Source organism: Nothobranchius furzeri, chromosome 14 (genome assembly GCF_043380555.1).
Source record: "Nothobranchius furzeri strain GRZ-AD chromosome 14, NfurGRZ-RIMD1, whole genome shotgun sequence".
In the NCBI taxonomy this organism is placed as follows: Eukaryota; Metazoa; Chordata; class Actinopteri; order Cyprinodontiformes; family Nothobranchiidae; genus Nothobranchius; species Nothobranchius furzeri.
Window position 1 is genome coordinate 48,125,672 of NC_091754.1, and position 27,353 is coordinate 48,153,024.

Sequence of the window (27,353 nt, forward strand, 5' to 3'; positions counted from 1 at the left end):
GATGAGTGAACTGGTCTGGTTGGAGTTACATGCAGAAATTCCTCTGGACATGAGGAGAGCGGAAATCCCCGACACACCCGCTCTCTCTTCAGTTTGTAGTCCTGAAAGGACACAGTCGTCCCACAGGGCACCGTTCTCGAAACATGCTTTTCTTTATTTAAAAAACACTCTAAAACTTCCCTTCATTTCATGCTCATGTTGATAAAATAAAGCTGGACATTAGCAGTTTATGCTATTTCAGCTTTATGCTGCTACTTTGTTTTGTGTAACAAAGCGGCTCATGTTTTGCCGTCCAGGGCGATTGTGTGAGCGGCTGCCAACATCTGCTTCTGACATCCTCCTTGAACTGCAGCTCTATACGGGACAGTTCTGTGCACCACTTCCTGGTTGTTACTAAAAAAACATTTCACCTGTAAACATAATTAAAACAGAAACAACCTTTAATCGATGTTTTTCAGTTCACCTTAGAGAATTCTGCCTGCAGAAACAACTTCAATGCATCAATGCTAAAAAAACACGCTGCAGATGAATAAACCTGCAACATTACAAGTTTTATGATAAAAATAAAGAATAATAATTATAAACTTTACATAATGCGAGACGTTATCCTTTTACACCTGAGACAAGTTCCTCCACACGTCCTGTTCTAGTCTCTGGGCTCTTGTGAGGCGGGTCTGGGTTTGGCCAGGTTGGCCCGGACTCGAGCCTGATCCACAGCATCCAGCAGGCTTTTGGAGTCCAGGGCGAGTGTGTGTGCAGCTGCCAACATCTGCTTCTGACATTCCTCCTTCAGCGAGGTCACAGAGTTCTGCTGGGCCAGTCGCATCTTATTGATCAGCTCCCCTAAATCGTTGTTCAGCAGCTTTTTAGTGCCTTCGATCTGAAACGGGAAGGAGACCACTTTCATCATCTGAAGCTGCTGAATCTGGTCTGAATTATGGGAGATTTGTTAGTAACCTCGGTGGTGACGGAGCTGTGCAGAGAGGGCAGGATCGTGTCTACGCTCTGGATCAGGCTGCGGAGTGTGATTCCCACGGACTGCAGGGAGAACAGGGAGGGATGGGGATGAGTGGAACAACTGAGATGTTTGCTTCTAAGGTGGGAACCCTCAGAGTGGTGGAGGCACCTTAACGGCGCTGGGATACTCAGAAGCAGGCATGGAGCTGACATCGTTCTTCAGCTGGACCACCTGCTTCACCATCGCCATGACGTTGGTGTAGACCTCATCACCAGACCGGTCCAGTTCAGCCGTGGGTCGAGGCTGCAACAGCACAACCCTTCTCACCTCTCAGAGCAACTCACACAAAATGCTGTGACCTCTGAAGGTCAAACCCACCTGTGAGACTAAAGCAGGCATTGGGGGTTTCTCTGGGGGATCTGGAACACAGCAAGTTGTTTTTTACATATTTTATTTTAAAACACCCTAACTTTTTACCATTTTTGCCACATTCTAGTAAAATAAAACATGAATTCAGACGTTTGTTAAAGTGGACTCACCATTTTCTGGGCTGTTCTCCGGAGGCTGTCAAACACAAACACGCGGTAAGAAAGCATTTTGGTTCAGACTTTAGAGGTTACCATTCACTACTAGCTCAGTAAAGATTCATGTGTCCTTTAAATGTGCATTATGTAAGAGTGACATCCTGTGGTCAAAGTTGGGTACTGCAGTCCATTTAAAAATAAAACTAAAAGTAACTCTCACTAAATAAATGATAAATGACCCGCACTTGTATAGTGCCTCTCAGAGTAAGGACTCCAAAGCGCTTTACACTGCAGTGTATCATTCATCCATTCACACACTCATTCACACACTGATGGTGATGACCTACGATGTAGCCACAGCTGCCCTGGGGTACACTGACAGAGGCGAGGCGGCTCTGTGAGTTTAATGGCTGTTCCCAGTTCCGGGTCAGCGCCAGAAGACTAGATGACAAGTAAAGACGAGTCCTTCACAGTAAGCTGATAAGTAGATACAGCACACCGGGTGTTTTACAGTTGGCAGCACTTACTAGACTCATTATGGTAATATGCCTCCAGCAATACAGGAAGTGTGGTTGTTTACCATCTACTGTAGCTCTGAATGACTCACAAAGGAAGTAAAACACCACGACTGGTTCATTGTTCCCTTCACACACACACACACACACACACACACACACACACACACACACACACACACACACACACACACACACACACACACACACACACACACACACACACACACACACACACACACACACACATTTCCCCATCACATTGAGTTGTTCGTAATTGAAAAAGCAGCTCCAGATGTTTTTAGATCTGATTGTTTGCAGAGTTGCCAACCTTAGGACCATTAGGTTTGGCAAAAGTGAAATTAAGGCAAAATAAATGTTAATTATGAGCAAAAAATGTCTAAAATGTGGAAAAAACAATTTATTTTCATGTATATTTATGTACAGTTATGTCACATTTAGACTCGTTAGCTTATAGCACACAGGTGGCTAATTCTTATAGACAAAGAAAAAACTAATCTACTCAGTTACTTTAGCTGTGTTTGGGTTTTCTTCCCTCTTTCTGCTCATTTAAGGTGAATTTAAATCTGAACTTGTAGCGTTGTAGCTAGGGGAATGTACAGTAGCGCGACACAACGTGTGATGGATTTACCTTTTTTCAGCGTGAGAAATTGGGGGTGTGACTTTAGAGCGTGAAGACACTCAAATGTGTGAGAGTTGGCAGTCCTGTATTTGTTTCTAATTCCCCTTTAGCGCTGCTAGCTCAATGTTAGCCAGCTGATATATTGAGGTAATCTATCTTCTAACAGGAAACCAGACTTGCATTATTTCGCAGTGAAAATTATTTTACATATTGCTCCTTTAGTCGGTTTTTATTGTGTGAAGAAGAATCCAAATTATTAACTGTTTGAAGATTGGTGCCACTTCATTTAAAGACGTCCTCGATTTCTTCAGAGGGCAAGGGTACCTTCTGGGTAACCCTAATAACCCAGAAGGTAAAGACAAAAAGAGCAGCAGATGTAGCTGATAGAGGAAGTTTCATGTGAATTTCTGCCCTCTAGTGGTCATAATGAGAATCGTGAACCTAAAACAAATATGCGTACCTTCTTCTGTGGTGTATCCAGCCGCACAGCAGGGTTCTGCAAACACACACACACAAGAATACAGGATCCAGTTTAGTGCAACTTACCTCCTTTATAGAAATAACACAAAGTTCACTCATGGAAGTAAAATAAATTCTTGATTCTGGAAAAACAAAACTCTTTTCTTAGCTCAGAGCCATTTTCTTTGACTCATATAATGATAAAAAGGACCAAATGTGAAATAGTTTTCTATCATTTAATTACTATTAGTTGGAGAATACGGGTTTTAATTAAACTGCTTGTTGGAGAACAGCAATAATATAATAAAACTTTATATGATACATTTCCATGAATTAAACGTGAAAAGGCATCTCCTACCAGCTGTCCCTCCTCCTGCTCCAGCCACTTTCTGTCCATCAGCATCTCCTTTCTTTGTCTTAGTAAAGTGTCCTCCACTTTCTCTGTCCCCCAGCTCTGAACACACACACACACACACACACACACACACACACACACACACACACACACACACACACACACACACACACACACACACACACACACACACACACACACACACACACACACACACACACACACACACACACACACACACACACACACACACACACACACACACACACACACTTATTTCTGCTCTCTTGTGGGTTTCTGCAGCTTCTGCTTGTTTTCTAGAAGCTAACTGGAATAACAGCACAGTTTTCTTTTATAAAACACTTTGAGCACATCTTTTATTTTAGATGTTTATTTAGTTTTTCAAACTTACTTTCTTTTGAAATAAAAATTATAAAAGTATCATTGAATGTTTTAAAGCCTGAAGTATTGATAACTTTTTTAAATATTTCAAGTTTTAAAACTGTATATTTTGTATAAACTTACTATAACAAATATACAATCTGCGTTTTCTTATCATTTATTTATACAGCATTAAAGAAATATAACTGGCCCTTGTCATCTGCAGATCCTCCACCAGGGGGCAGTGAACATGTACAGGAACGCACAGGGCAGCTTTCTAATGAAGGTACGTGTGTGTGTGTGTGTGTGTGTGTGTGTGTGTGTGTGTGTGTGTGTGTGTTTACTCACCTGTCTGTGCAGGAGGGTGTTGGTAGGACCTCTGGAGGGCTGATGGGATGAGAAGACATTTGTAAAAGTTAAAGGGAAGTGAAAATGGAGATCTTGAAAATGCAGGGACATTTTGTGCACTACTATCTGTCCGTACAGCTTCAGCAGCACAGAGACACCAAAACCACAGGAAGCTGACAGAATTACTGATCATTACTATCTTGACAAATGCCATTTTATCTATGCTTGTCTGTAACGTTCTCTCAGGCTTCACAAATCTGATATTCACTGGATTTCACATCTGATGAGCTCTACAAAGCACCAGTTCTGCTCGTTCACGCTCTTCGTGCTGCAGTGTATCAAGATTCTGGGTAAATGTACCGGACCTCCACGCCACACCCATGATCTCCTTTGTACAATGACCGTCCAAGAAGATCACTTTCCAGACCATTTCAAGAACCAATCAAGTACTTGTTTGTACTCAGAATTTGCCTGGGAGAGTCACTGGGCGGGACTCCTGGTTAACTCATGCTGACTGGTTGTAAATTAGTCCCCAGTCATGTCGGCTGAAGTCACCTAACGACCAACCAAAACTGGAAGAGTTGCTGGCCAAGGAGAAAGAACATACGCCGCATAGATGGACGCTGCTTTAAAATCGTGTTTCTAAACTCCTCCAGAGTGTTGGTCATTGAACGTCGCCCAACACATCGTACCTTTACAGAACTAAACGTCTTTTGTATTATTAATGTCCATCTTTGGCTGAGGGTGCCTTTTGGTGCTAATCCATGATGTCACTCACCACCAAAACGGTCTTAGGAACGTCGTTAAAGGACCGAGCCATCGTATGTCTGTGTCACCTTACCCCCTTCCAAAAGTTTCCCTGAACTCTTCCAGTGTAACCACAGCTGTAAAGATGCAGATGTACCATTTGGAAATTCTGGCTGATGTCAATTTCTGAAATGATTACTTGTGTTGTGGCCGATAATATTTATCGTAAAAGTGACCACAACACGTACAGTGATTCCTTCCTTCAGTTAAAGACTCCATAGTCCTGCGCTGAGCTCGGCTGAAGTAGTCGCCAACCAGGGATCCGCTTTCATAACTCACTGTGCTGGCAAATCAGTGTGTTCCTGCCACCATGGCATGTCCTAAGCGCTGTGGTGGCATGGGGATGCAGGAACTTTGCAGCTTCAGTGCCGCCAAGCTTGGTAGTAATATTACCGTGATATTAGATTAGGCCTTGGTGCAACAGAGGGTGGTGTCATGATCCTGTGTGGAATTACTGCAGATCCCTGGTTGGCGACTACTGAAAATGAAAACAAACAAGTTCGCTTTTGTTAGCTGAGAAGGTCAACTAGAGTGACTCAGAGCTCTGGGAGCTTCTCTCCGTTAGAGCAGGAGCTCAGATCACCAGAATGTTCACCAGGACTGTGGAGGACGGGCGTTTAGGAGCGGCTTGTCATAAAACCTTAAGGAGCGAGGTTTCAATCGCACAAAAAAAAGCAACTTATGTCCGAGCTAAAAGGAAGTGTATGGAACGCAGAGACCGCCAAAACCCCCCTCTGTACCCCCATTGCGTAATCTTTTGTAAAAAGCACAAGATGGCACCACACTACTGCCACCGTCTGAACACTTATAAACGAACTAAGGCTCCCTGATGCCGGCGCAGCTTTGCAGCACATTGGCAGCATTGTTTTATGGAAGAGGCTTATCTATTGTCACATGACCAAACACATGCCGCAAGCTCCCCTCCTCTCTCCTTAAACACACGTGCAAATGGCATCCATCCATGTTCTATTCCCGCTTGTTCACGCAGGGCATGCAAATGACTCATCGGACCAATGAAATATTTTAAAGAATCACAAACATCGGCCGACAACGACTTTGATGCCGGTTAATCATCCATTTCTAATTGCTGACTAAAATCAGCTGAACATCGTATCTGCGTGGTGCTCTCCAGCCATACCTTTGGGGGAGGATCCAAGTGGTCGCAGCTGAAAAGGGAGCGGGGTCTTTCTTGTCGTTTATTGGTTTCCCGCTCCAACTCCATCCTGTGGATCTCACTATCAAATACTAAATTATTATCTGCGATAATCACTTTTATGTACATATTTCATATCTAATTACAAAAGTATGAATGAATGAAACATCTACAGGTTCATGAGGTGTTTAACAAGTCTTGTGTGAACACCTGAAGGAGCAGACGAGGTCCCTGAAGGTGGGACGTCCCTGCGGTTCGTAGGCCCAGCAGCGGGTGAGCAGGGAGTAGATGGTGGGTGGGCAGCTCTGCGGTTTGTACAGACGAACACCTGACTCCAGCTGGTTGATCACCTGTCCATTCTCCAGCCAGGAGAATGGCTGCTGGGCCACCGAGAAGATCTCCCAAACACACACACCTGGTTTAGATACAACTGACTTGAGTGTGAGGACACCGATGGACACTATGGGTGTTTCTGGTAGACTAAATAACCCACTTGTTATATCACAACAAGACAATGTTGGGGAAAAAAGCTCCGGTGCGCCTGTTTGAGGATGTAGAAGTCAGCCGGAGGAAAAAGTAGCTTCAGAAGATCTGGAGTCTTACGTCCTGATTACTGGACTTCTCTCCTCTGATTGGCTAACAGCAACACAACTCTACCACCGACTCTGTTTACTCTGCAACTTTGATGTTTTATCTCCACAAATAACACAAGCCTGGAGGAATTCTGCTGTGTGGTGGAGTAGCTAATGCTAACAGTTAGCTTCTACTTCCTGGACACTAAACCAACAACAGGCTTTCCCGTCGTGAGTCCAGATGGGTGAGTCCATGAATGTTAAGTGACGGTGTGACGTAGATCTTGTCAGGATTTTCTAATCCTAGAGTTTGCCCGTCTGTTTTCCATCAGAAGCTAATGCTAATGCTAGGTGTAGGAGACTATTTTCATGTTCAGCCTGCATGAAACACTCAGAGTGACCCGTTAGAATCAGAGTTAGGGTTTTTCCAGTGAACTTGATCTTTAAAGTGAACTTGATCTTTAAAGATCTGCTGCTTATGACCTAACTCAGTCCAGGCTTCAGCTGTCACACAGATGAAATACTTGACTGAGTTTCTCGTGGACTTAATGTCTGCAAGGAGCCAGAGCCATCAGCCCCCTGCCGCCTTACTGACAGCTAGCATCCCCACATTAAAACAGACAATTTTTCCTCTTCTTATGATTCCCTTGGGTATTAATTTAGATTTAGATGTAGGAATAAAACATTTTGTAAGGTAGATTTCCCAGAAATATGTAATAAATGATCATTTAGTTTGAATAAAAGTTCATTATATTTCATTTGAACACAAGCCTACAAGTGTAGGAACAAAGAATAAATGTTTTTCTCACCAAACATCCAGACGTCGCTGGCTGTTGTGAAGCGTCTAAAGTTGATGGATTCTGGTGCCATCCATTTGATCGGTAATCGACTGACTGAGGCTTCACACAGAGGACAAATGTGTCAACAAAAATGTTCTAAAATAGATTTGTTATGGATCTTTATGGACAATTTGTGATGAGGTGAGTGTGTACCTTTGTAATACTCTTGATCATCAACATATCGAGACAGGCCAAAGTCACCGAGCTTCACGCTTTCAGGAGAAGCCACCAGAATGTTTCTTACAGCTATATCTCTGCAGAAAAGGCAGGAATTAATCAAATTGGTGAGATCCTGGTGAAACAGACTCAGACGGATTGTTACTTATTTTCATTTTTAAAAGAAATGGTTGCAAAACATAAAAAGTTACCTGTGCACCATGTTGAGTCCCTCCAGGTAAGCCAGGGCTTTGCAGATTTGGAGACAGAACTGAGTTAATTTTCCCGTCTTCAGGACGTACTGATGCTCCACAAGGTAGTCCCCCAGCTGTCAGTGAAACATAAATGTCTTCTTTCACTGCAACCAATGCTTTCAAACAAATCAAGGTGCATGAAGGCAAAAACTACCAATAGCATTAGCTTTTGAATGATAACGTAATTGATTACAGAAGTTGTATAAAATCCACCTCTCCGAGTTTATAAAGCTCCATGACAATCCAAACCGGATCCACGGTGATGACTCCGATGAGACGTACGATGTGAGGATGATCCAGGTTCTTCATCAGATCTGCAACAGACACGATTTAATCTCCAAAACATTTCATCTTTTGTCACTTTAGCCATCCAAACATCGCCAACAAGGAGATTTAACATGCATGACAATAAAAAGTCCAACAATTTTACCGTTACTGTTTTCCTCTTGTTCAACAACCGTGTTTGTTTTGCGAAGACGGTCTCCAGACATTTATTTTGGTTTCTTACACCCAAGTTTGTTCCCCACGCCCATTTTCTGAACGGCTCTTTAAAGTTCCCGTAACTTTAATGTCAGGACTGCAGACGTTCCTTTAGAAATAGCGTAAATTGCTCTCCACATATCGATAACAATCATAAAAATCCCTCCATGTGCACAAATTAAGCGTTTTCAGCTGGGAACAGCTGATCAGGAAACAAGGGCAGATCTGGGCTAGCTATATTAGCTAGCATGGTAAATTATTAAACGTTTACCTGGGTGTGCTATGTTAGGGATTATGGCACAAAAGGTCCGAACAACAGTGGGAATAAGTAAGATAACATTATGTTTTTATGGTTTCCTGAAAGCATCTGCCATGGTCAGCATTGTCCTGCAGTCTGGGGGCGTGGCTAGGGGTGGAGCCTGAAGATAATGGGTTGGACCTTTAATTTGTGTCATTTCAAATTGTAACTTGCTAGACCAGCTCTCTCCAGGAACTCCTACCTGACCTTTAATTCACATGAACTCATTCATGAAGCTCATTCTCATGCTCTTCCAACCAACCAACAAAAAGCTTCTGATCACCAGAGAGCAGCCATCTTTATGTGATGGCGGGTTTAACCAGAGCTGATGGAGAATCTTTCAAATAAAACCCTGAAGGAGCAGATACAGTGTGGCATGTTCTATTCTAACTCAGAATATGAGTTTCGTTTTTACAGTGGCTGTTGCACAAAACCACAACAGCAGGAAGTAGACCTCCGCTGTGGTGTCCCTCCCTCCAGTCGACTCGTTTGTTTCTGATTTAATTAGACGCCTGCTTCATCTGCCTGATCATCTGCAGCACGAAGGTCGCAGGTTCGAAACTCGGCTGTGGCCTTTCTGCGTGGAGTTGCATGTTCTTCCCCATGCATGCATGACAACCCAGGGTCCAGACCAGGAAGCAGAGTCGTAGTTTAACACACCCCTCTGCAGCTTCTGTACTCTTACCCACCCACTACCCCATAGAGACAGTGTCCTGCCCACGGCCAAAATCACACAGATTAAATATCAGGCTTAATAAAGCAAATCATGGAAATCTCATAAAAAATAGAACAAATTAAACTGAGCAGAAAATTAGAAAAATTAAATGTGGGTTATTGAACATTAAATCTATTCTTTCTAAGACTTTGTTAGTGCAACGTGATGAAGGAGCCATTTCTCAGGGTTATTATCCTGTAACCACTGTTCCCTTTGACACAGTGCCAGAGTGCATGAAACAGCCTCAAGGTCATGCATTCGCTTCTAAACTGTTTATGTTCCAGCAATGAAGACAGAAGATGAAGACTCCTTTCTTTTCTTTTATTAAAAGCCAAAGAACTCTATTTTCAATAAAGCTAATAAAAACAACTCAATTCAATTCCATTACATTAGTTAATGACTTGATTTGTGATAATCAGATTTCTTTGCTCTCTCTCACAGAATCCTGGCTGCAGCAAGAGGACTATGTTAGTTTAAACGAGTCGATTCCTTCTAATTATTTAAATCATCATATTGCTCGAAGTACAGGGTGAGGAGGAGGAGTGGCAACCATTTTTCATTCGGACTTATTAATCAGTCCCTTACAGATTAATAGTTACAGTTCCTTTGAACATCTTATTATTAGTTTTCCTAATCCAGATTGCAAAACTGTAAAACCACTCTTGTTTGTAGTTTTATATTGTCCACCAGGCCCTTACTCTGAGTTTTTGGATCAGATCTCTGATTTAGTATCTGATTTGGTGCTAAATACTGATAAGGTCATTATAGAGGGGGATTTTAACATTCATGTGGATATTGAAAATGATAGCCTCAATGTAGCCTTTAGTAATATCTTAGACTCAATGGTTTTACTCAAAGAATACATAGCTCCACCCACTCCTGCCATCATACATTGGACCTTGTGCTGACTTATGGCATTGAGTGTGAGGAAATAACGATCTTTCCACATAATCCAGTCCTCTCGGACCACTTTCTGATAACCTTTGAGTTTTTTATAACTGAATTCTCGAGACATGAAAGTAAATTTCACTATAGTCGGTCTCTATCTGACAACGCTGTTGCATCTTTTAAATCAACTGTTCCATCTTTACTGTCCTCTGCATCTCAGAGGAACGTAGCAGAGGGCAATATTTTCATTTCTAGCCCCTCACAAATTGATGCCTTAGTTTGTCATGTTACTTCCTCTTTACGTGTGGCATTAGATGATGTTGCCCCTTTAAAAAAGAAGGTAATTAGGGTTAGGAAGTTGGCTCCCTGGCTTAATTCTCATTTACGAGCTTTAAAACCAAAATCTAGAAAATTGGAGAGAACATGGTGCTCTACGCACCACGAGGAGGCCTACCAGTCCTGGAAAAATAGTCTTGTGCTTTATAAAAATAAGCTTCAACAAACTAGAACTGCTTATTTCTCAGCGTTAATTGAGGCGAATAAGAATAATCCTAAATTTCTTTTCAGTACAGTTGCCAAACTTACACAGAATCATAGCTCTGAACCATCTATTCCCTTAGCCCTCAGCAGTAATGACTTTATGGGATTTTTCACAAGATAAATTCATTCTATTAGAAACAAAATCTTTAGCATCCTCCCTAATGCGATTTCTTCTTCCTCAGTAAGTGAGGCAGCATCAGAGGTAACTGCAGAACCTCATCTGTGTTTGAACCGTTTTGATCCAGTTGAGCTTTCAGAGTTATTAAAAATATTAGCTTCATCTAAACCTTCCACTTGCATTTTAGATCCAATCCCAACCAAATTATTTAAAGATGCATTTCCTTTGGTTACTGTCCCCATTCTAGATATAATCAATCTATCCTTAGTAAATGGGTATGTACCACAGGATTTTAAGGTTGCTGTAATCAAACCTTCTCTTAAGAAGCCTTCTCTGGATCCAGATGACCCAGTGAATTATAGACCAATATCTAACCTTCCATTTTTATCCAAAGTCCTGAAGAAAATAGTGGCCATCCAAGTATGTGAGCATTTAAACACTAATGCTCTGTTTGAGGAATTTCAGTCTGGTTTTAGAGCGTATCACAGCACTGAACTGCATTAGTGAGAGTTACAAATGATATTCTTATGGCCTCAGATAAGAATCTTGTGTCTGTTCTAGTCTTGTTAGATCTCAGTGCTGCCTTTGACACAGTTGATCACAATGTTCTTGTAGAAAGGCTTGAACATGTTGTAGGGATCAAATGAATTGCTAAGCTGGTTTTAATCCTACCTGTCTGATAGATTTAATTTTGTAAATGTGCATGACAAATCTTCTTCATACTCCAGGGTTACTTGTGGAGTACCACAGGGTTCAGTGCTTGGACCAATTCTTTTTACTATATATATGTTACCAGTTGGTAAAATCATTAGACAGCATGGCATAAACTTCCACTGTAATGCTGACGATACTCAGTTATATTTATCCATTAACCCTGATGAACCTTGGGGTTAGGGTTTCTTTGGATCAGAAATCCAGAAAAGGAAATTGCTTAGTCAATCACCTGACCTGAATAGCATTACATTAATCTCCGAGAACAAATGAAGGAATCTTGGTGTTATCTTTGACCAGGACATGTCATTCAAATCCCAGGTTAAACAGGTTTGTAGGATTTCCTTTTTCCACCTTCGGAATATGGCTAAGATTAGAAGCATCCTTTCCAGGAGTGATGCTGAAAAACTAGTTCATGCCTTTAATACATCAAGACTGGATTACTGTAATTCATTACTCTCAGGAAGTCCACAGAATGTAGTTAAAAGTCTTCAGCTTGTCCAAAATGCTGGACAAGCATGAGAATTAAAAAGAGAGATCAGATCTCTCCTGTCTTAGCTTCCCTACATTGGCTACCTGTTAAATTCAGAATAGATTTTAAGATCCCTCTTCTCACATACAAAGCTCTTAATAATCAAGCTCCATCATATATCAGTGATCTGATTGTTCCATACATTCTTAACCGAGCACTTCACTCTCAGACTGTAGTATCCATTACATTATTGAACCTTTTACTTATATTTGTAATAAATCCTTTTCAAGTGGCACAGTCCCTGAACAAATGAAAATAGCCAGAGTTATTCCTATTTATAAAAGTGGTGATAAATTATTAGCTTGTAACTATAGACCTATCTCTTTACTGCCACAGTTTTCAAAGAAACTTGAGAAACTTTTTGTAATTAGATTTGAAGCATTTATCAACAAGTTTGATCTTTTAAACGACCATCAGTATGGGTTTAGGAAGAATCATTCAACCTCATTAGCAGTTATGGAATTGGTAGAGCAGATTGCAACAGCAGTGGATCAAAAACTTAATGTAGTGGCTGTCTTAATTGACTTGAGTAAGGCATTTGATACAATTGATCACACATACCTGCTTAAGAAATGTGAATACTATGGTCTTCGTGGTAAAACCAATCAATGCAGGTAAAACGTGTGTTGACTGCTTAAATTACAAAAAAAGGCGATTAGAATAGTTAATAAATTGGGATACCTCGAACCAACCCATAATCTATTTAGTCAAACTAAAACGCTAAAATTAGGAGAAATTATTAAAGTAAAAATCTTAGAGATTCTTCATAAAGTAGTTAATAATAATATCCCAAATTGCATGAAAGTTTATTTCAAACCAAGAGATGATCATTATAATCTCAGAGGTGTATTTATGTTTGAATGTGTAAAAGCCAAAACTAAGGTGAAATCAAGATGTGTTTCCGTTGTTGGTGTGAAATTGTGGAATGAGTTAGATGATGATTTGAAGAAATGTACTTCTTTACTAAAGTTTAAAGCAGGTGTTAAGTGTCACATATTTACAGGTTATGAAAAGTATGTATAGACATTAATGAATTTTCATTGTGGTTATTTATATTGGGGAAAATAAAAGAAATGTATATTGGTTATGTATCTTAGGTGGAAAATAGGGTAGGCTAAAATAAGCATTGCTTCTGCCTATTCCTTTTTTGGTTTAAATTCAAGCTGTTAATATTGTTATTTTGTTTGATAAGAAAAATTTTATGTTAATGCTATAAACCAAAATAGAGACCGAAAGAAGAAGAAGAAGAAGACTGCAGGTTTACTGGTGGTTCCCAGAATATCTAAAATTAGGATGAGAGGCAGATCTTTTAGTTATCAGGCTCCTCTCCTGTGGAACCAGCTCCCAGCCTTAGTTCGTGAGGCAGACACCTTGTCTACTTTCAAGACTAGGCTTAAAACATTTTTATTTGATAGGGCCTATGGTTAAAATCTGATGTTAACCTAGATCTGGACAAATGGGGGAGTAGAGGGAGGTGGAGTGTACAGTCGGTAAAGACGGCTCTCCCTTGCCCTGCCTCCAACATGCCTCCATCTAAAAAGGCTAGGTTATCCAGAGTTATCTCTGTAGTTAGGCTGCTATAGGCTTAGACTGCTGGAGGATACACTGACCACTTTTCATACTCTACTACTTTCTTCTACAATCTGCTCTTTAACTGTATTATTTTCTGCAATTTTAGCTGTTAACGTTATTTTCTCTCTAAGTGTTTTTCTCCCCAGAAGAAGCTACAACAACGTTCTGCTGAGCTGTGGTGGCCTCATGGAGGGGGCCATCGTCTAGCACACTGCTGCTAACCACTTAAACATTCTCCCTCTCCTGATAATAACTTTTTGCTTTCCTTGACATTGAATGTGCTACTACTAATTTATCCGTTTAATTATAGATCCACTAGGATAAATACAATAAAGTTTATCTCTCACCAAATAGAATATTTACTAAGAAATCACAATGTAACCATAGACACATTGCTTGGTGTGTGCGTGCGTGCGTGCATGCGTGTGTGTGTGTGTCTGCTCTGTCTTCTCGATCCCCAGTGAGTCGTGGAGGATGGCTGCTTATACTGAGCCGGGATCTTCTGGAGGTTTCTTCCTGTTAAAAGGGAGTTTTCCTCTCCACTGTCGCTATATGCTTGCTTAGTATGAGGATTGCTGTAAAGTCACTGACACTAGTCAGTGACTTGATGCAATTAGTTGGGTTCCTTATATAGGAAACATTTTTCTGATTGGCTTAATGAACTGACCTGAATTGGAATGTTTATTATGTGAAGTGCCTTGAGATGACTCTTGTTGTGATTTGGCGCTATATAAATAAAATTGAATTGAAATTGAATAGAATTGAATGTGTGGTTTTCCTCCGGGTACTCCGGTTTCCCCCCACAGATCACAACATGCCCTATAGGTTTTAAATTGTAAGTTGCTTTGGATAAAAGCGTCTGCCAAATGAATAAACATAAACATAAAACAGTGACATCACCAGCCTGACAGCACTAGGAGCATGGACCTGACGGTGTTCGAACAGGAAACAATCACTGCCTCGCTCACCGGCTTCACTCAGGAACTTCTCCTTCACCTCGGCTGAAAACTCTTTACACGTCTTTATGGCCACATGGATCCTCTCGCCGCTCTGCAAACACACGACCACGTCCGTTATTCTGACAGGCTCAGCTTAGGTGATCTTTTAAAGAGCAAGTCACCCTCAAATCAACTTTTTTTTCTGATAAATTACACATATAAATGCGTGTCTAATCATGCTGCGGACACGTGTAGTCAATAGTTTTGCACTTTAGTGCATTTTGGTTAAAATTTTAATTTTCTGCCTAAAACTGTCAGTGTTGTGCCATTGTCAGGTAAAAACTCTGCACTTCATTTGAATTTACATCTGCCATTGCTGTTGGCTAAGAGGTACCCTAGAACGTTAGGTGGTACCATATGATGTCACAATGTCGTTGTGAGACTGTGTGTGTGTGTGTGCGTATTTGTTAGCGGCTCCGCCCTATCGATCTATAGGCAACAGCATTTGTTGCATTTTTCAAACAGGAAGTGGGAGTTGAGTAAGAATAAGGTAGGGGGTGACTTGTTCTTTAATAAAACAGAAACTCACCGGGCTTTTGTAAACGCCCTCGTGTACCTCGCCGAAGAATCCTTCACCAAGGATCCGACCCACCACTACGTCATCTCTGGCGATAACATGTTCATCTAAAAACATAAAAAGTACCTGAAGATGATTAAATAAGTGCTTTTAATCCCCTTATTTGAAGCTAAACATGAAATAAACAAGGAAATATTTGACTGATGATTGGATTTAATTTTATTTGTCGAAACCAGGGATGTCCGATGTTGGAAATAAAATGTGAAATCCTAAATATTCCGCACTGGTTTTTACACTTTTAGTGACATAACCTTTACATACAGTAGATATGTGATGTCATAACCTCGCATATATATTGGTATTAGTTGATATCAGTTAGGGTTAGACTGCATCAGTAATTAAATACGATCCACATCAGCCAACCAACAGACTTTTCTAATTACTCACCATCATAAAGTGATGAGTTTTCTGGAATCTCAGCATAAATATCAGAACCTAAATATAGAAGAAAAAGACTCATTATTTTCTTAACCCTCCCACTGACCCTGTGAGGAAAGTTGACCATTGAGCAGGGTTGACGGTTTATCCCTTGGGTCCATGTGGCAGGGGTGAGGAGTGAGCACCACCTCACCCCTGCCACATGGACCTCAAGGGATAAGTGGTCCTCAAATGGCGGCCTGCGGGCCACGTTCGACCCGCGAGCCCTCTCTTTGTGGGCCCCCAAACCCAGCGCGCACCCCCCACCCCCATCTCCGATGGCCGACCGGGAGGTTTAGGATAGAGCTGAGGAAAATAATCAAATAATCCATGCATGAGATGCGGGCATAAACGGTTTTGCATCATAGAAGAGTACCATAATCAATTATAGTGGAATGTAATTTTGTTATTTTAACGGCGGCACCAGCGTAGCATCCACATCTGTCAGAGCGGTGTTCTCCACATTTACCGGGTAGGAAACTTTGATCTGCCTTTATGTGGTACTGCAGGGCTGAGCGCTGGAGTTGTAACCTGAGACCGAACCCGAATCGAATCAGCCCGATCGGTTCTGTTGGATTTGGGTCGTAAATTATGTTAACTGAGTGGGTTGTGCTGCGCTCTCCGCTCGCTCAATCAGCGACTGAGACAGAGAGAGAGAGAGATTGTCTGCTCACACAAGAGAGAGGATCGGAGGACGCTCCTCCAAACACGCATTATTATTTTCATAATTTCATTATTGTTTCTCCTGGAAGTGCTCAGTCAGACCGAGTGCTGAGATGTCGAGAGGTCCGGTCTTGTTCCACTTAATTCTTTTGTTTCATGATGATAAACTGATGTTGAATTCAGCTTAAAGAGAAGCTGGGAGGAAGCTTTGGGTCATTTTAAGTTACAGGAGATCTTGTCTCCTATCTGCTCCTCCAGAGACAGCATGGACATGAGGGTTACATGGTGAGGGTAGCAGTCACGCAGCCGAGTTGGAGGAGGACAGGTGTTGTCCTTTATATTGCGAGCTTGTGTGGTATGTGCATTACAGCCTGAAATCCAAACAGCAGCAGCAACCCCCCCCCCCCGGCCCTCTTGCTTCTGGGTCTTTTCTGTGTGTGGCCCTCAGAACATTATAATTGAGGACCCCTGGACCATCAATCCTGCTCAATGGTCAACTTTCCTCACAGGGTCACACCCATTCGGACAGTGGGAGGGTTAAAAGATTATCAACTTAACACATCACCCCACATGAGTGATTAAAGCCTGGTTCATGCTTCTCCGTCAGCTCCGCAAGGGACAGACACACGCAGATTGACGGAAGCGTTTTGCTCTCATACTTCTCCGTCTGCTGAAGAGTGTTGCAAAGCAATTGCCCGGCAGGACAACAGAGGGCGTAGCGCTGTTCTGTGGTATAATGTCATGTATTGGTCCAAGATAGTGTGTTTATATTGTGTTTTTTTGTATATAAGATACTTTTAACATGGACACATTTGTCTCTCATCCTCCTCCACCTCTTCATGCGCTCGCCACCTCTAAACCCACGTTTCCTGTCATTTCCATCCACAAATAAAATGCTTGCTGCGCATCTTTTCACTCTTCCAGGCACGGGGGAATGAAACGTTCGTGTTTTAGTTTTTTTGCAAGGTATTCTTCAAGCTTCTCTGTGTCTGCCGCTAGTTATCCTCGGCTCTCTTTATGTTTTTGAGGGCGCAATGGCAGCGCTGTAGAATATAGCGGCGTCCTGACCAATCACAAGCATGCGTTGTCCGTCTCGACGATGGTCTCGACTGACGGATGTTTAGAAAAGAGAGCTTGACTCCGTCCGTCATTGCGGAGCTCTCCGGCAGGCACGCAAGGACGTTGCGTGTCTCCGCACTGACGCAGACGGAGAAGCATGAATCAGGCTTAAGCTCTTGGTTTCAGATAATTGTTGGATTTTTACACAAGTAAATGAACTCACCTAAGCCTCTGTCAAGACCAGCGAGGGCGGTGCTGAAAAAAGACAGATTTATAATCCAGCCCGCTAAACGCTGAGGCTACAACACTCGTTACGCGTTTAATACGCAGAAAAACTGGCTCAGAATCAAGGGCGCCCCCAAGGGGTGGCCATGGCCACCCCTAGAAAATTGCTGGCCCCCCCAGCAAAAGTGTTAATAAATCCTATTAACTCATTCACGGCCAATGACGACTAAAGTTGTCATTTGCATGTTTTTACTGTGTGGGCGTCGGAACGAATCCCCACACCGTGAGAACAAACTTCTCAGCTCTAAAGCTGATCTTCATCTGCATATGTCACACGTCACGTGATCAGGAAGCAGAAAATCCATGTGTTAGGAGACCGTTTTGGGCCACTGCTGTAAAAAAAAGTGAGGCGTGAACCCAAAAAGCTTCTGCCCATCACAATTCAACAATGGATTATGAAAGAACGGATAATCCTTGAAACGCGCGGATTCTCCCTGATGTAAGGGGTGAGTCTCTGCTTTGTTTTGGTTGTTTTGGGGTCGACATTGTCCTAGCGCGCAACGTTCTGTGACTCTTAGAAAAACAGTAAAAACAGTGAGAAACGCTGGCAGTGAAGGGCTTTACCGATCAGGAAACGGCTGGCAGCGAATGAGTTAATGTTTACTCTAACCATAAATTGATCTTATTTATTCAAGACATAATTGTAATCCAAAATAAAAAATAATACAACTAATGAGTAAAGAAATAAGCAGAATTTAAAAAAATACATGCGTTTCTGCTGCTCACCATTTTCTAAAAGTTTTTATCTCTATAGTTTATTTGTGAGCACAGCAAAAGGTGAACTAAACTAAAAAAATACATAAAATTTTAAATAAAATTTTAAATAACTGAAATGTATTTTTCTGAAATGTTTGTAAAATTTTAGTAAAATGTTTGGATACTTTTTAAAAAAAATAAAAAATGAACAAAGGAGCAATGCAATACAATTACATGTGCCACCCCAAAAATGTCTTTGGTCCCATCTGGCCACCCCTATCAACATTTTCCGGAGGCGCCCCTGCTCAGAACATACTGATTTCTAAAAAGCACCACCGACTCCTGCCACAGATGAAAAAACAACATGACTAGTCAAAGTGACTCATCCAACTCACCACTGTGGTATGTCAGGAAGTTTCTGCCTTACATCTCGACCTAAAATAACCAAAATGATCATTTTTAGTGCTTTTTTTCTTCAACATTTGGTGCCATGAACATCCAAATGAAGCATTTTATAAATCTGATTTATTTTCACTGCACCTTTGTTGTTTCTGGTTATGAGCGAACTGACCGTGCAGCCTTCCAGTCGACAGTAGCCGTCGATCAGGTCGGCCATGCTTTCTGCTACAGCCAGAGAGGACGTGTTGACCTCGAGAGGCTGGAGGGTCGAAAACACCAAATGTGAAAGTCATAATCAAGGGCGGAGTTGCATAAAATATCTGTGCTGAAAGTGCAAACTTCAGCAAGTATTTTAATAATTTGGTAAAGAAACTAAGTTAAAATTACAATCCGGAGTTGTCCCCTCTTCAAGAAGGATGCCTGATTTTTCAGGAATCTGTAAAAGTGACAGTACGACCCTGTACTGTGATATAACAAAAGCCCATTCCCCATCCTGAATATCCCTATGTAGCTTGAATTGAGCGCCGTGCAGCATTAGGCAATAGCGTTACGTACCGATGTCAGCCACAGAGTGGGCGCGTTTGAGGACGTAGCTAGATGTCATGGTCTGCGTCTGCGTCTCCCCTCGTGTGTCTCCTTGTGTTCTCCATCCCTCTCTAGGTTCTACTTTTGTGTCTCCTAGCGCCCTCATGTGTCCTTTTTCTGCCCCTTCCCTCATGTGTCTCCTTGTGTTCTCCATCCGTCTCTAGGTTCTCCTGTTGTGTATCCTAGTGCCCTCTTGTGTCATTGTCTACGTCTTCCTCATGTGTTCCCAGAGCTGCAGCCCCTCTCGTTTTCCTTCCCCCCCAGGTATCTCCCTCCAGGTCCTGTGCTCCCCGTGGTCCTCCTTAGTCACGCCCCTGTAGTGTCTCTTTCTGTAGTGTTTTCCTTTAGTTTCAGCTGTTCATTTATTAGTCTCTTTTAGTGTGTTTCTCTCCCCAGATTATTAGTTAATTATTTTGCTTTTAGTGTGTTTCTTTCCCCAGATTGTTAGTTAGTTATTTGGCTCTTCTTGTTTTTAGGTTCTGTCTTAGATCATGTTATTTTTCTTCCTCCTCAACTCACTGCCCTCTCCCTGATTAGTAATTGAGTTCACCTGTTCTCTCTCTCCCCACACACCTGCAGTTCCTCTCCCTCTCATCCTCCCAGTGTATATAACCTTGTCTGTGTCTCTGTATGTTTGTCGGTCCATTGTTTTCTGTCAGTGTCGTCTCGTTGATCTCGAGTGTTTCCAGAGCTTCTCGTGTCTCTGGTGTTTTTGGATCTCCCATTCAGTATTGGGATATTTTAGGATTTTGGCTTCCAGCCCTTTGGATTTATTTTTATTTTGTTCATCCTAAATAAAAGAGTTTTACTTTATCTCCGCTGCCTCGTGTCGTCCTGGGTTCTGCATTTTGGGTCATCCTGGCTCGCATCGTGACACTAGACTGATGATGAGTTGATGACTTTTCATGTGGACAAGAAGTCTTTATTCAGATTTACATGTACTTAATTGTAAAACGTCTCTGTTGTTTAGCTAGAGGCGTGCATTCACAAACGAGAGGCATTGTTTCTCGCGGTAATAAAGGAAATATAAAAAAGGGCTTAAGGTGCAAACTTTTTTCCACCTCGAGACCTCCAGATCCAGAGCAAAAACTATTTCTGCTTTAAATGCGAACTAGAAATTAACATTTTGGTTGAAATTTGGATTTTGCTGAAATCAATAAATGTATGCAAATTATTTGTAAAAGCATTTAGGGAAAAAAATCCATTTTTGCACCAAAGGAACCATGACTCCCTGAAATTAAAGCTTTCAAAAAATGTTAAGTGTATTTTTGAGTTTTGGAGTATTATTGCAAGACTCAACATCTGTTTATTTTTTTTACTTTTTGGACGTTTTAGAAAACTGTTTTAAAAAGGCTATATTTTAGCAGTTTTCCTGCTTTTTCAAATCTTTAAGAGCTGCCCTTCTCTGATTGGTCAGTTGGTTGGTTGGCTTGTAGCTGCTTGATCAGCTAGCAGGCAGAAGTAAGGTGTTTATATTTAGTTGTGTTTTATCAGAACTCAAATGAAAGTTGTGGACGTTTAGTGACAAAAGGCATGAGCTGAGAAACAGCAAACAGGAAGCTGAGGGTTACTTGTTTGGTCCCCTTGATGTGCACGGTGAGAACAGCCCGGCCATCGCTTTCTGCAGAGCAGGCGATGCTGCACACCTGAGAGAACTTAGCCAGATATGTGGGCTGGAAATGGAAAGAGTTTAAACACGCTTATTTTCACAAAAGCGATTAGCTAAAAGGGACAGAAGGTCGGTATCACCTTTGAGTTTTCAGTTTGCTGACTGATCCCGTCAGCTCCGATGACCAGGTCTATGGCGAGATTCCAGCTGTGCTACAAACACAAAACAGGTGCGTCAGGATGCATTTAACACGTCCAGAGAATAATCGATCTTCAGAGCAATCAGAGACGGGTTCGTTAGCGATCGGTGACTGGGAGTCAGGAGGAAAGCTCACCATGAGCTGACAAGCGAATCTCTCGTGTGTGAAGTTGTAGCACTGAGCCAGAGTGGTGAAGAACTTGACCATGCACTGGTCCTGCTGGAGGGTGGAGTAGCCCTGAAAGGTCTGCTGGATCAGCCCACGCAGCCGTTTGGTCTTTGGTGCAACCGCACAGAAACGATCATTCAGGGTTAAATCTGTTGTGTGACTAAAAACGTCACCTTAGAGCCTCGCTACCTTCATGCTGCCGATGAGCTCTCTGGGGAAGAACAGGTCCAGCCCTACGTCCTTCCTAAAGCGACCAACATCAGAATGAAGATGTTTCTTTGGTTTAACGTTCTGATCATTAAACTCCTGACTTACTCTAGCAGTTCAAAGTTAGACTTTTTCTCCAGCCCATTAGGGTTCATGTCTTTGTAGAATCTCCTGAAATGACAACATTCCTCCTTTATCTAAACAGTTACACAGCTTTGTTTCGTTTCTAAAGGTGTGGAACACACACACAAAAAAACATTTTTAACTCTCCATTAGAGAGTTTCATAAACGCTGAACATGAAAATAGTCTCCTACACCAATCTCCTGCAGTAGCTTCTGAAAGAAAACAGACGGTGAAACACTAGGATTAGAAAATCCTGACAGATCTACGTCGTGCTGTCACTTTTTTGTTATTAAATTTTTATTATTTTGCAAATTGTAACACACAAAACATCAAAACTTTAATACAGTAGAACGTCGTCACGAAAAAGAAAGGGGCAAACAGGTCCAGGACAATTAAAATTAGGGCATCACATCATAGATTCAAATGAAAATGAACTACACCACCGTGGTCGAATGCAGCCTCATGGTAGAGCGCCTCAAGGTCAACTACCACTTTTTTCCACAGATTAACGGTCTCCTCTTTAGCACCATGTATACGTACCGTAGATAGTTCTAGATATGCAACATCTATAAAAGATAAAACCCACTGACTATGAGACAGGGAATGAGGAGGCATGGACGTAATTTTTTTTGGGGGGGAGGGAGGACATGTCCCCCCACTTTTCCAAAGTCAAGTTTTGACCCCTGCACTTTTTACCATCCAAAAACAATATTACGCTATATTAAATTGACACTGGTTGAGCTCTAGGACCAAGCAGAAAACAACTGTTTGTGTTGAAGACTGTTTCCCATTAGAGCATACTGTAAAGATGTGAAAATTGCGTCCATGGGTGGAGTCTTCCACCTTAATGCAACCATCTTCTTGCCAGAGGTCAAACCAGCTAAAAAGACCTTTTCCTGTGCTTTGCACAGATTAAGTCGGGACAAGTCGTTAATAAAGAAAATTTGAGGCAACAAGGGAATGTCAATTTGAAACAAGGAGGCTAGGCTTTTTCTGATTACCTCCCAAAAGCAAAACACAGCTGGACATTCTCAGACCAGGTGAAAAAACCAAATTAGTATGGCACAAAGTACAATTTGGGTCAGCTTTAAGCTTCATACAGTAGAGTTTATGAGGCATCATATATGTCCTATGGATAAAATTCAGGTGGATTTGCTGGTGGTCGGGATTCTTAGGTTACCGAGTTCCAAATGGTTCCCCAGTCAAAGTCTGGAGGAAGAGTCGGGATATCGTCACGCTGTCACTTAACATTCATGGACTCACCCATCTGGACTCACGACGGGGAAGGCTGTTGTTGGTTTAGCGTCTCAGCTAGCAGAAGCTAACTGTTAGCATTAGCAACTCCACCACACTGCAGAACTCCTCCAGGCTTGTGTTATTTGTGAAGATAAAACATCAACGTTGCAGAGCAAACAGAGTCAGCGGTAGAGTCGTGTTGCTGTTAGCCAATCAGAGAAGAGATGTCCAAATATCAGGAACTAAGACTCCAGATCCTGTTTCTACTTCCTGAAACTGGTGCACCAGTGTTTTCTTTCCCCAGAGTACAGCTTATAAGGCATTCATTCCTACTAAATGTATTGATTAAACGGGTGTTCCACACCTTTAATCTCCTAAGAGGCTAAATGTACCTAATCTCCAGACATCCAAGCTGTAAGGCCATCCCATCGCTGACTTTGGAGGCGTATTGTTGCATATAATCACTTCGTATCTGTTGATTAACACACAAAAGTATATTTTTAGATCAGAAAGTTAAAACCAGAGGCGATGGTGCTGCTCTAGGATTCTGACCTGTTGGTAAAAGTAGAGAATGGTGGTTCTGTCGTCTTGGAACGCCTCCATAAAATTAGATGGGATGTATCTGATTCTCAGGTCATACCTGATCATTTACAATTTTTGGATTATCTCGTCAGAATTAACTAACTTCTCATTTTGATCAAATGTATTTAACCAAACGAGGAAGTAGCAGAAGTTCTCACCTCCACTCAGCCTCCAGGTGCTGCTGCACGTAGCGCTGGGTGAGTTCGGACACAGTCAGGTCCGGGTGCAGCCAGTACATCTCTGAAGACTTGAGGTGTTTGAGGAGGAGGCCGTAGCAGAGGCTGTGTGTGATCCCTGGCCCCACGCAGCCGCTGGACAGCACAGTGCTGATCACATTCTGGGACCCAAATCAGACGTGTGAGGTTAATGTTTGTGTTTGTGTTCATTTATCTACAGCAAATTCGTCTGTCTCCCAACCTCAGAGAGAGCAGAACAGGAAGCCCATCACAACCCAGAGTCGGGAAAATCCAGACGTTATTTTAGCAAATAAAATCAGATCTTTGTGTCTATTTTTAGGTTTTTCTGTTTGGAGCTCCATCATGGATGAATCATGACCTCTGACCTTAACCAAGCCAGGTCCGCAGCACATTAGATGTTGTTTTGGATTCTTTTGTTCTTGACTTTCTTTAGAATGGAGCATTTTGAACTGCCTTTGAGATCTTTTAGCCCCGTTCGCATTGTCAGATGGATGCTAATGAAGCTTTGTTCCTTTACTAAATCAAATCATTGTTTAAAAACTACATTTTGTTTTATACATGTTGTCTTTGTCTGGTATTCGAATTGATCTGTGATCTGAAGGATTCAAGTGAGACAAAAAAAAAAAAAAAGCAAAAGCAGAAGAAATCTGATTGGGACAAATCCTTTTTGTCAGGAACGCTCAGCCGTTCCCGTACGGAAACCTAGAGCTGCCAATAAATAAATAAATAAACTTTAACACACAGGGCTGCGCAGGAGGAGGAATGAGTTTGTCTAGTTGGATCTGACAGACATTCCCTCCTTGGTCAGCGACGGCTTTTTAAACTTGCACTGTGACAGAAACGCCATCAGCCTGTTGAAACACGTAAAAAGCCCACCTCTCTCAGGTCCGTTGACCAAAACTCTCCAAATCAACGCCCAGTTGTGTTAATTAACTGGAGTGTTGAAACTCAGCATTTCAGGATTTGTATATTTTGATTATTGTGTGAAAGTTCAACATTTTCTGTGAAAGTGAACTTAGAGATTCATTACATGTACGGTACATAATTTCATGTGTTTTTTTCTTCAATTTTGATTATTATGGTTGACAAATAAGGTTTAGCCCATGCTTTGGAGTCACATGACCTGGAAGCTAGAGAAGAAAGTTTATAATTTTCTATTTAAATATAAAAAAATGGAGATAAAAATATGTTTTAACGTCTGTGTCTGATTCTTTTGGTTTAGTTACACAATTAAGTGGTTTTTGGCATCTTTTGGTCACATGGCCTTAGAAATCATTGTTGTTGTTTTTTTGTTTTTTTTTTTTTTACTTTTTTGTGTCTATGCATTTGACTGACATAGAATTTGTTGATGGTCCCTAAGTGAAGCATTGCATGCAGGAGTGACTTCATGGCGTGAAGGTGACCTCCATCACATAAAAACGTGCTGTGGCTCTAACTTATTTTTTCTGCGTGGGTGGCAGCTGCAGGCTTCCGTAGTTCAGGTCCTCAATGAGCCACTTTTGTACCCCTTGAGGACCTTTGTGCAGTGAACCAAAATGCAGACGTCCAGAGTTTTGTTTCACTATTTATGACTAATTATTGTTTGACAATGTGATGAATACTTCCCCATTTTTACTTCTGAAAGACTGCTTTTGTAATCACCAACTGCAGACAGTAATGTTTTTGCCTGTGTTTGTTTTAAATGAAAATCTCAGCGTAGTCCGTAGATGTGCCTCGACAGCTGATGAGTTGTTAGAATAAGACATGATGGCCGCCATGACGGACTCAGCTCCGAAACTCAGACTTACAGATTTAAGTTAGATTTTTTTTTGTGACACTAATTATAGCACACACACAAAGAGCTAATCAGTTATTTCATTTTTGATCAAAACAGTCATGAGAACAGCTTTTCTCTAACTCTGGCATGAATAGGCGCGTTCCTTCAAAGAATTCTTGGCATTTATTTTCCACTTTGGCTTTAAAGTGTTGCAGACTTTTATTACAAAGTTGGTCCGCCATCCTGGAAGCAGTGATGCTTATTGAAGTATACCAGCCTCTCACAGAGGAACAGGCCAGATTAACCTAAAATCAGGTAAAAGCGAGTGAATGTGTTCATGAATGAGTGAATCGGGACAGAGTCCAGTGTTGGACAGTACCTTGATCGTCCAGCCGTCCTCACAGCGGACCAGTTTGAAGTTCTTACCCAGGTTGGAGCTGTTGCTAAGGAAACAAACTTTGATGATCCTCACTTGGCAGATGTCCACCTTCCCAACGGTTGCCATGGGAGGCACATTTATGGAATCTGACCGGCCGATTAGAGACATGCTCCTCGAAGTTCTGATGTCAGCCGACATCTCTCACTCACACACACACACACACACACACTACTGCAGAGAGGCTGTCAGTTTTTCGGTCCGAAGCTTCCTTTCCCTTCATAACATTTCACCTGGGAAAACAAAAGTTGGACGCAGCGATCACAAGATGTTGGCTGACATAAACCTCCATGGGCCAGTAGCTGGTTCTGATGCGTTCTTGTTGCACTCACCAGAGTTTTGATGCTCTGCGGCTCAGAAATCCTCTCAAGCCTTTAAGACTCAACACAACGCAGTCCTATCAGCTTCAACTCTCACATTCCCCCAGAAACCTGCAGGTTTGGGATGTTTGTTCAGCTCAGAAGAGCAGAAAGACCCGATTCAGAAGGCTGAAGATGAACAACACCAGCCACCAAAAGAGGAAATGTTCTGACGGGCGAATAAGGAAGTTGAAGAGCAGCCACAGACAAGCTGACATGACTGATTAAACCATCGTGTCACCTCCTGTTGTATGTGCAGTGGCGCAAGTCAGGCATCACACCTACGGGCGTGCAAAATGGCACAGCCCAGATCACTTTCACTTCCACTAACAGATCTTTCAACATATCTGCTGTGTCCTCGTTAGGAGCCGGTTCCAGGAAGTCATTGTGAAGAAAAACCAAACTTTTACGTAAGTGAACAGAGCCGTGATGTGTCCATGCGAACCTGCAGCTTTGAGCCCAGCTCGGCTGATGTGTGCTGTTAAGCATCAGTCTGTGTGAGAAGTTTTGGCTCAGCGTGAACGTGTGTGGTCGATGATGCAAACATCAGATTGTGGCTACATTTCTTTCCTCTGGTGTGTTTCACAGCTTGTTTTATTGCCAGTTTATAAAACAGTTTTATAGGTAACTTAAAATTTCCATCCATCCATTTTCAGCCGCTTCTCCGGAGTCGAGTCATGGGGGCAGCAGCCTGAACAGGGAGGCCCAGACTTCCCTCTCCCCAGCTACTTGGGCCAGTTTCTCCGAGGGAATCTCAAGGCGTTCCCAGGCCAGCCGATAAAACAAAGTCCCTGCAGCGTGTCCTGGGTCTTCCTTTAGGTTTCCTCTCAGTTGGACCTGCCCGGCAAACCTCTACACTGACCAACGATGACCCACCCCAACTTGTCCCAAGCCCCTGCAATGGAATCAAACTATTATTGTGATGTCACAATAAGGGAAATTTCAAAATGGCTTGTTTTAGACACATCATTTCTAAAATCTGA

General features: G+C 42.0%; 1 protein-coding gene across 4 annotated transcripts; it reads right to left on the bottom strand.

Annotated features, from left to right (window-relative positions):
* Positions 1 to 68: 68 nt before the first annotated feature.
* LOC107380902 (protein-tyrosine kinase 2-beta) lies at positions 69 to 26,736 on the bottom strand. 4 transcript variants are annotated; one of them, XR_001572398.3, is made up of 31 exons: positions 26,344 to 26,736; positions 25,955 to 26,244; positions 23,781 to 23,959; positions 23,593 to 23,680; positions 23,433 to 23,512; positions 21,789 to 21,851; positions 21,663 to 21,717; positions 21,441 to 21,581; positions 21,247 to 21,318; positions 21,069 to 21,170; positions 19,054 to 19,171; positions 18,909 to 18,948; positions 17,756 to 17,787; positions 15,781 to 15,828; positions 15,346 to 15,440; positions 14,787 to 14,868; positions 8,178 to 8,278; positions 7,923 to 8,038; positions 7,708 to 7,808; positions 7,525 to 7,614; positions 6,354 to 6,558; positions 6,129 to 6,225; positions 4,184 to 4,222; positions 3,458 to 3,553; positions 3,101 to 3,136; positions 1,498 to 1,522; positions 1,337 to 1,377; positions 1,127 to 1,261; positions 958 to 1,038; positions 591 to 880; positions 69 to 410 (listed from the first exon to the last, which is right to left on the bottom strand). XR_001572398.3 is itself a non-coding variant. In XM_054742971.2 (31 exons), exons 2-30 carry the CDS (start codon positions 26,150 to 26,152, stop codon positions 647 to 649), a joined length of 2,790 nt encoding a protein of 929 aa, XP_054598946.1. In that variant the 5' UTR covers positions 26,153 to 26,244; positions 26,344 to 26,736; the 3' UTR covers positions 69 to 410; positions 618 to 646. The 4 variants fall into 4 exon arrangements, 3 of the variants coding, with proteins under 3 accessions (XP_054598946.1, XP_015807779.1, XP_070400260.1); XM_054742971.2 differs by having other exon boundaries at positions 618 to 880; XM_070544159.1 differs by lacking the exon at positions 69 to 410 and having other exon boundaries at positions 444 to 880.
* Positions 26,737 to 27,353: the final 617 nt, after the last annotated feature.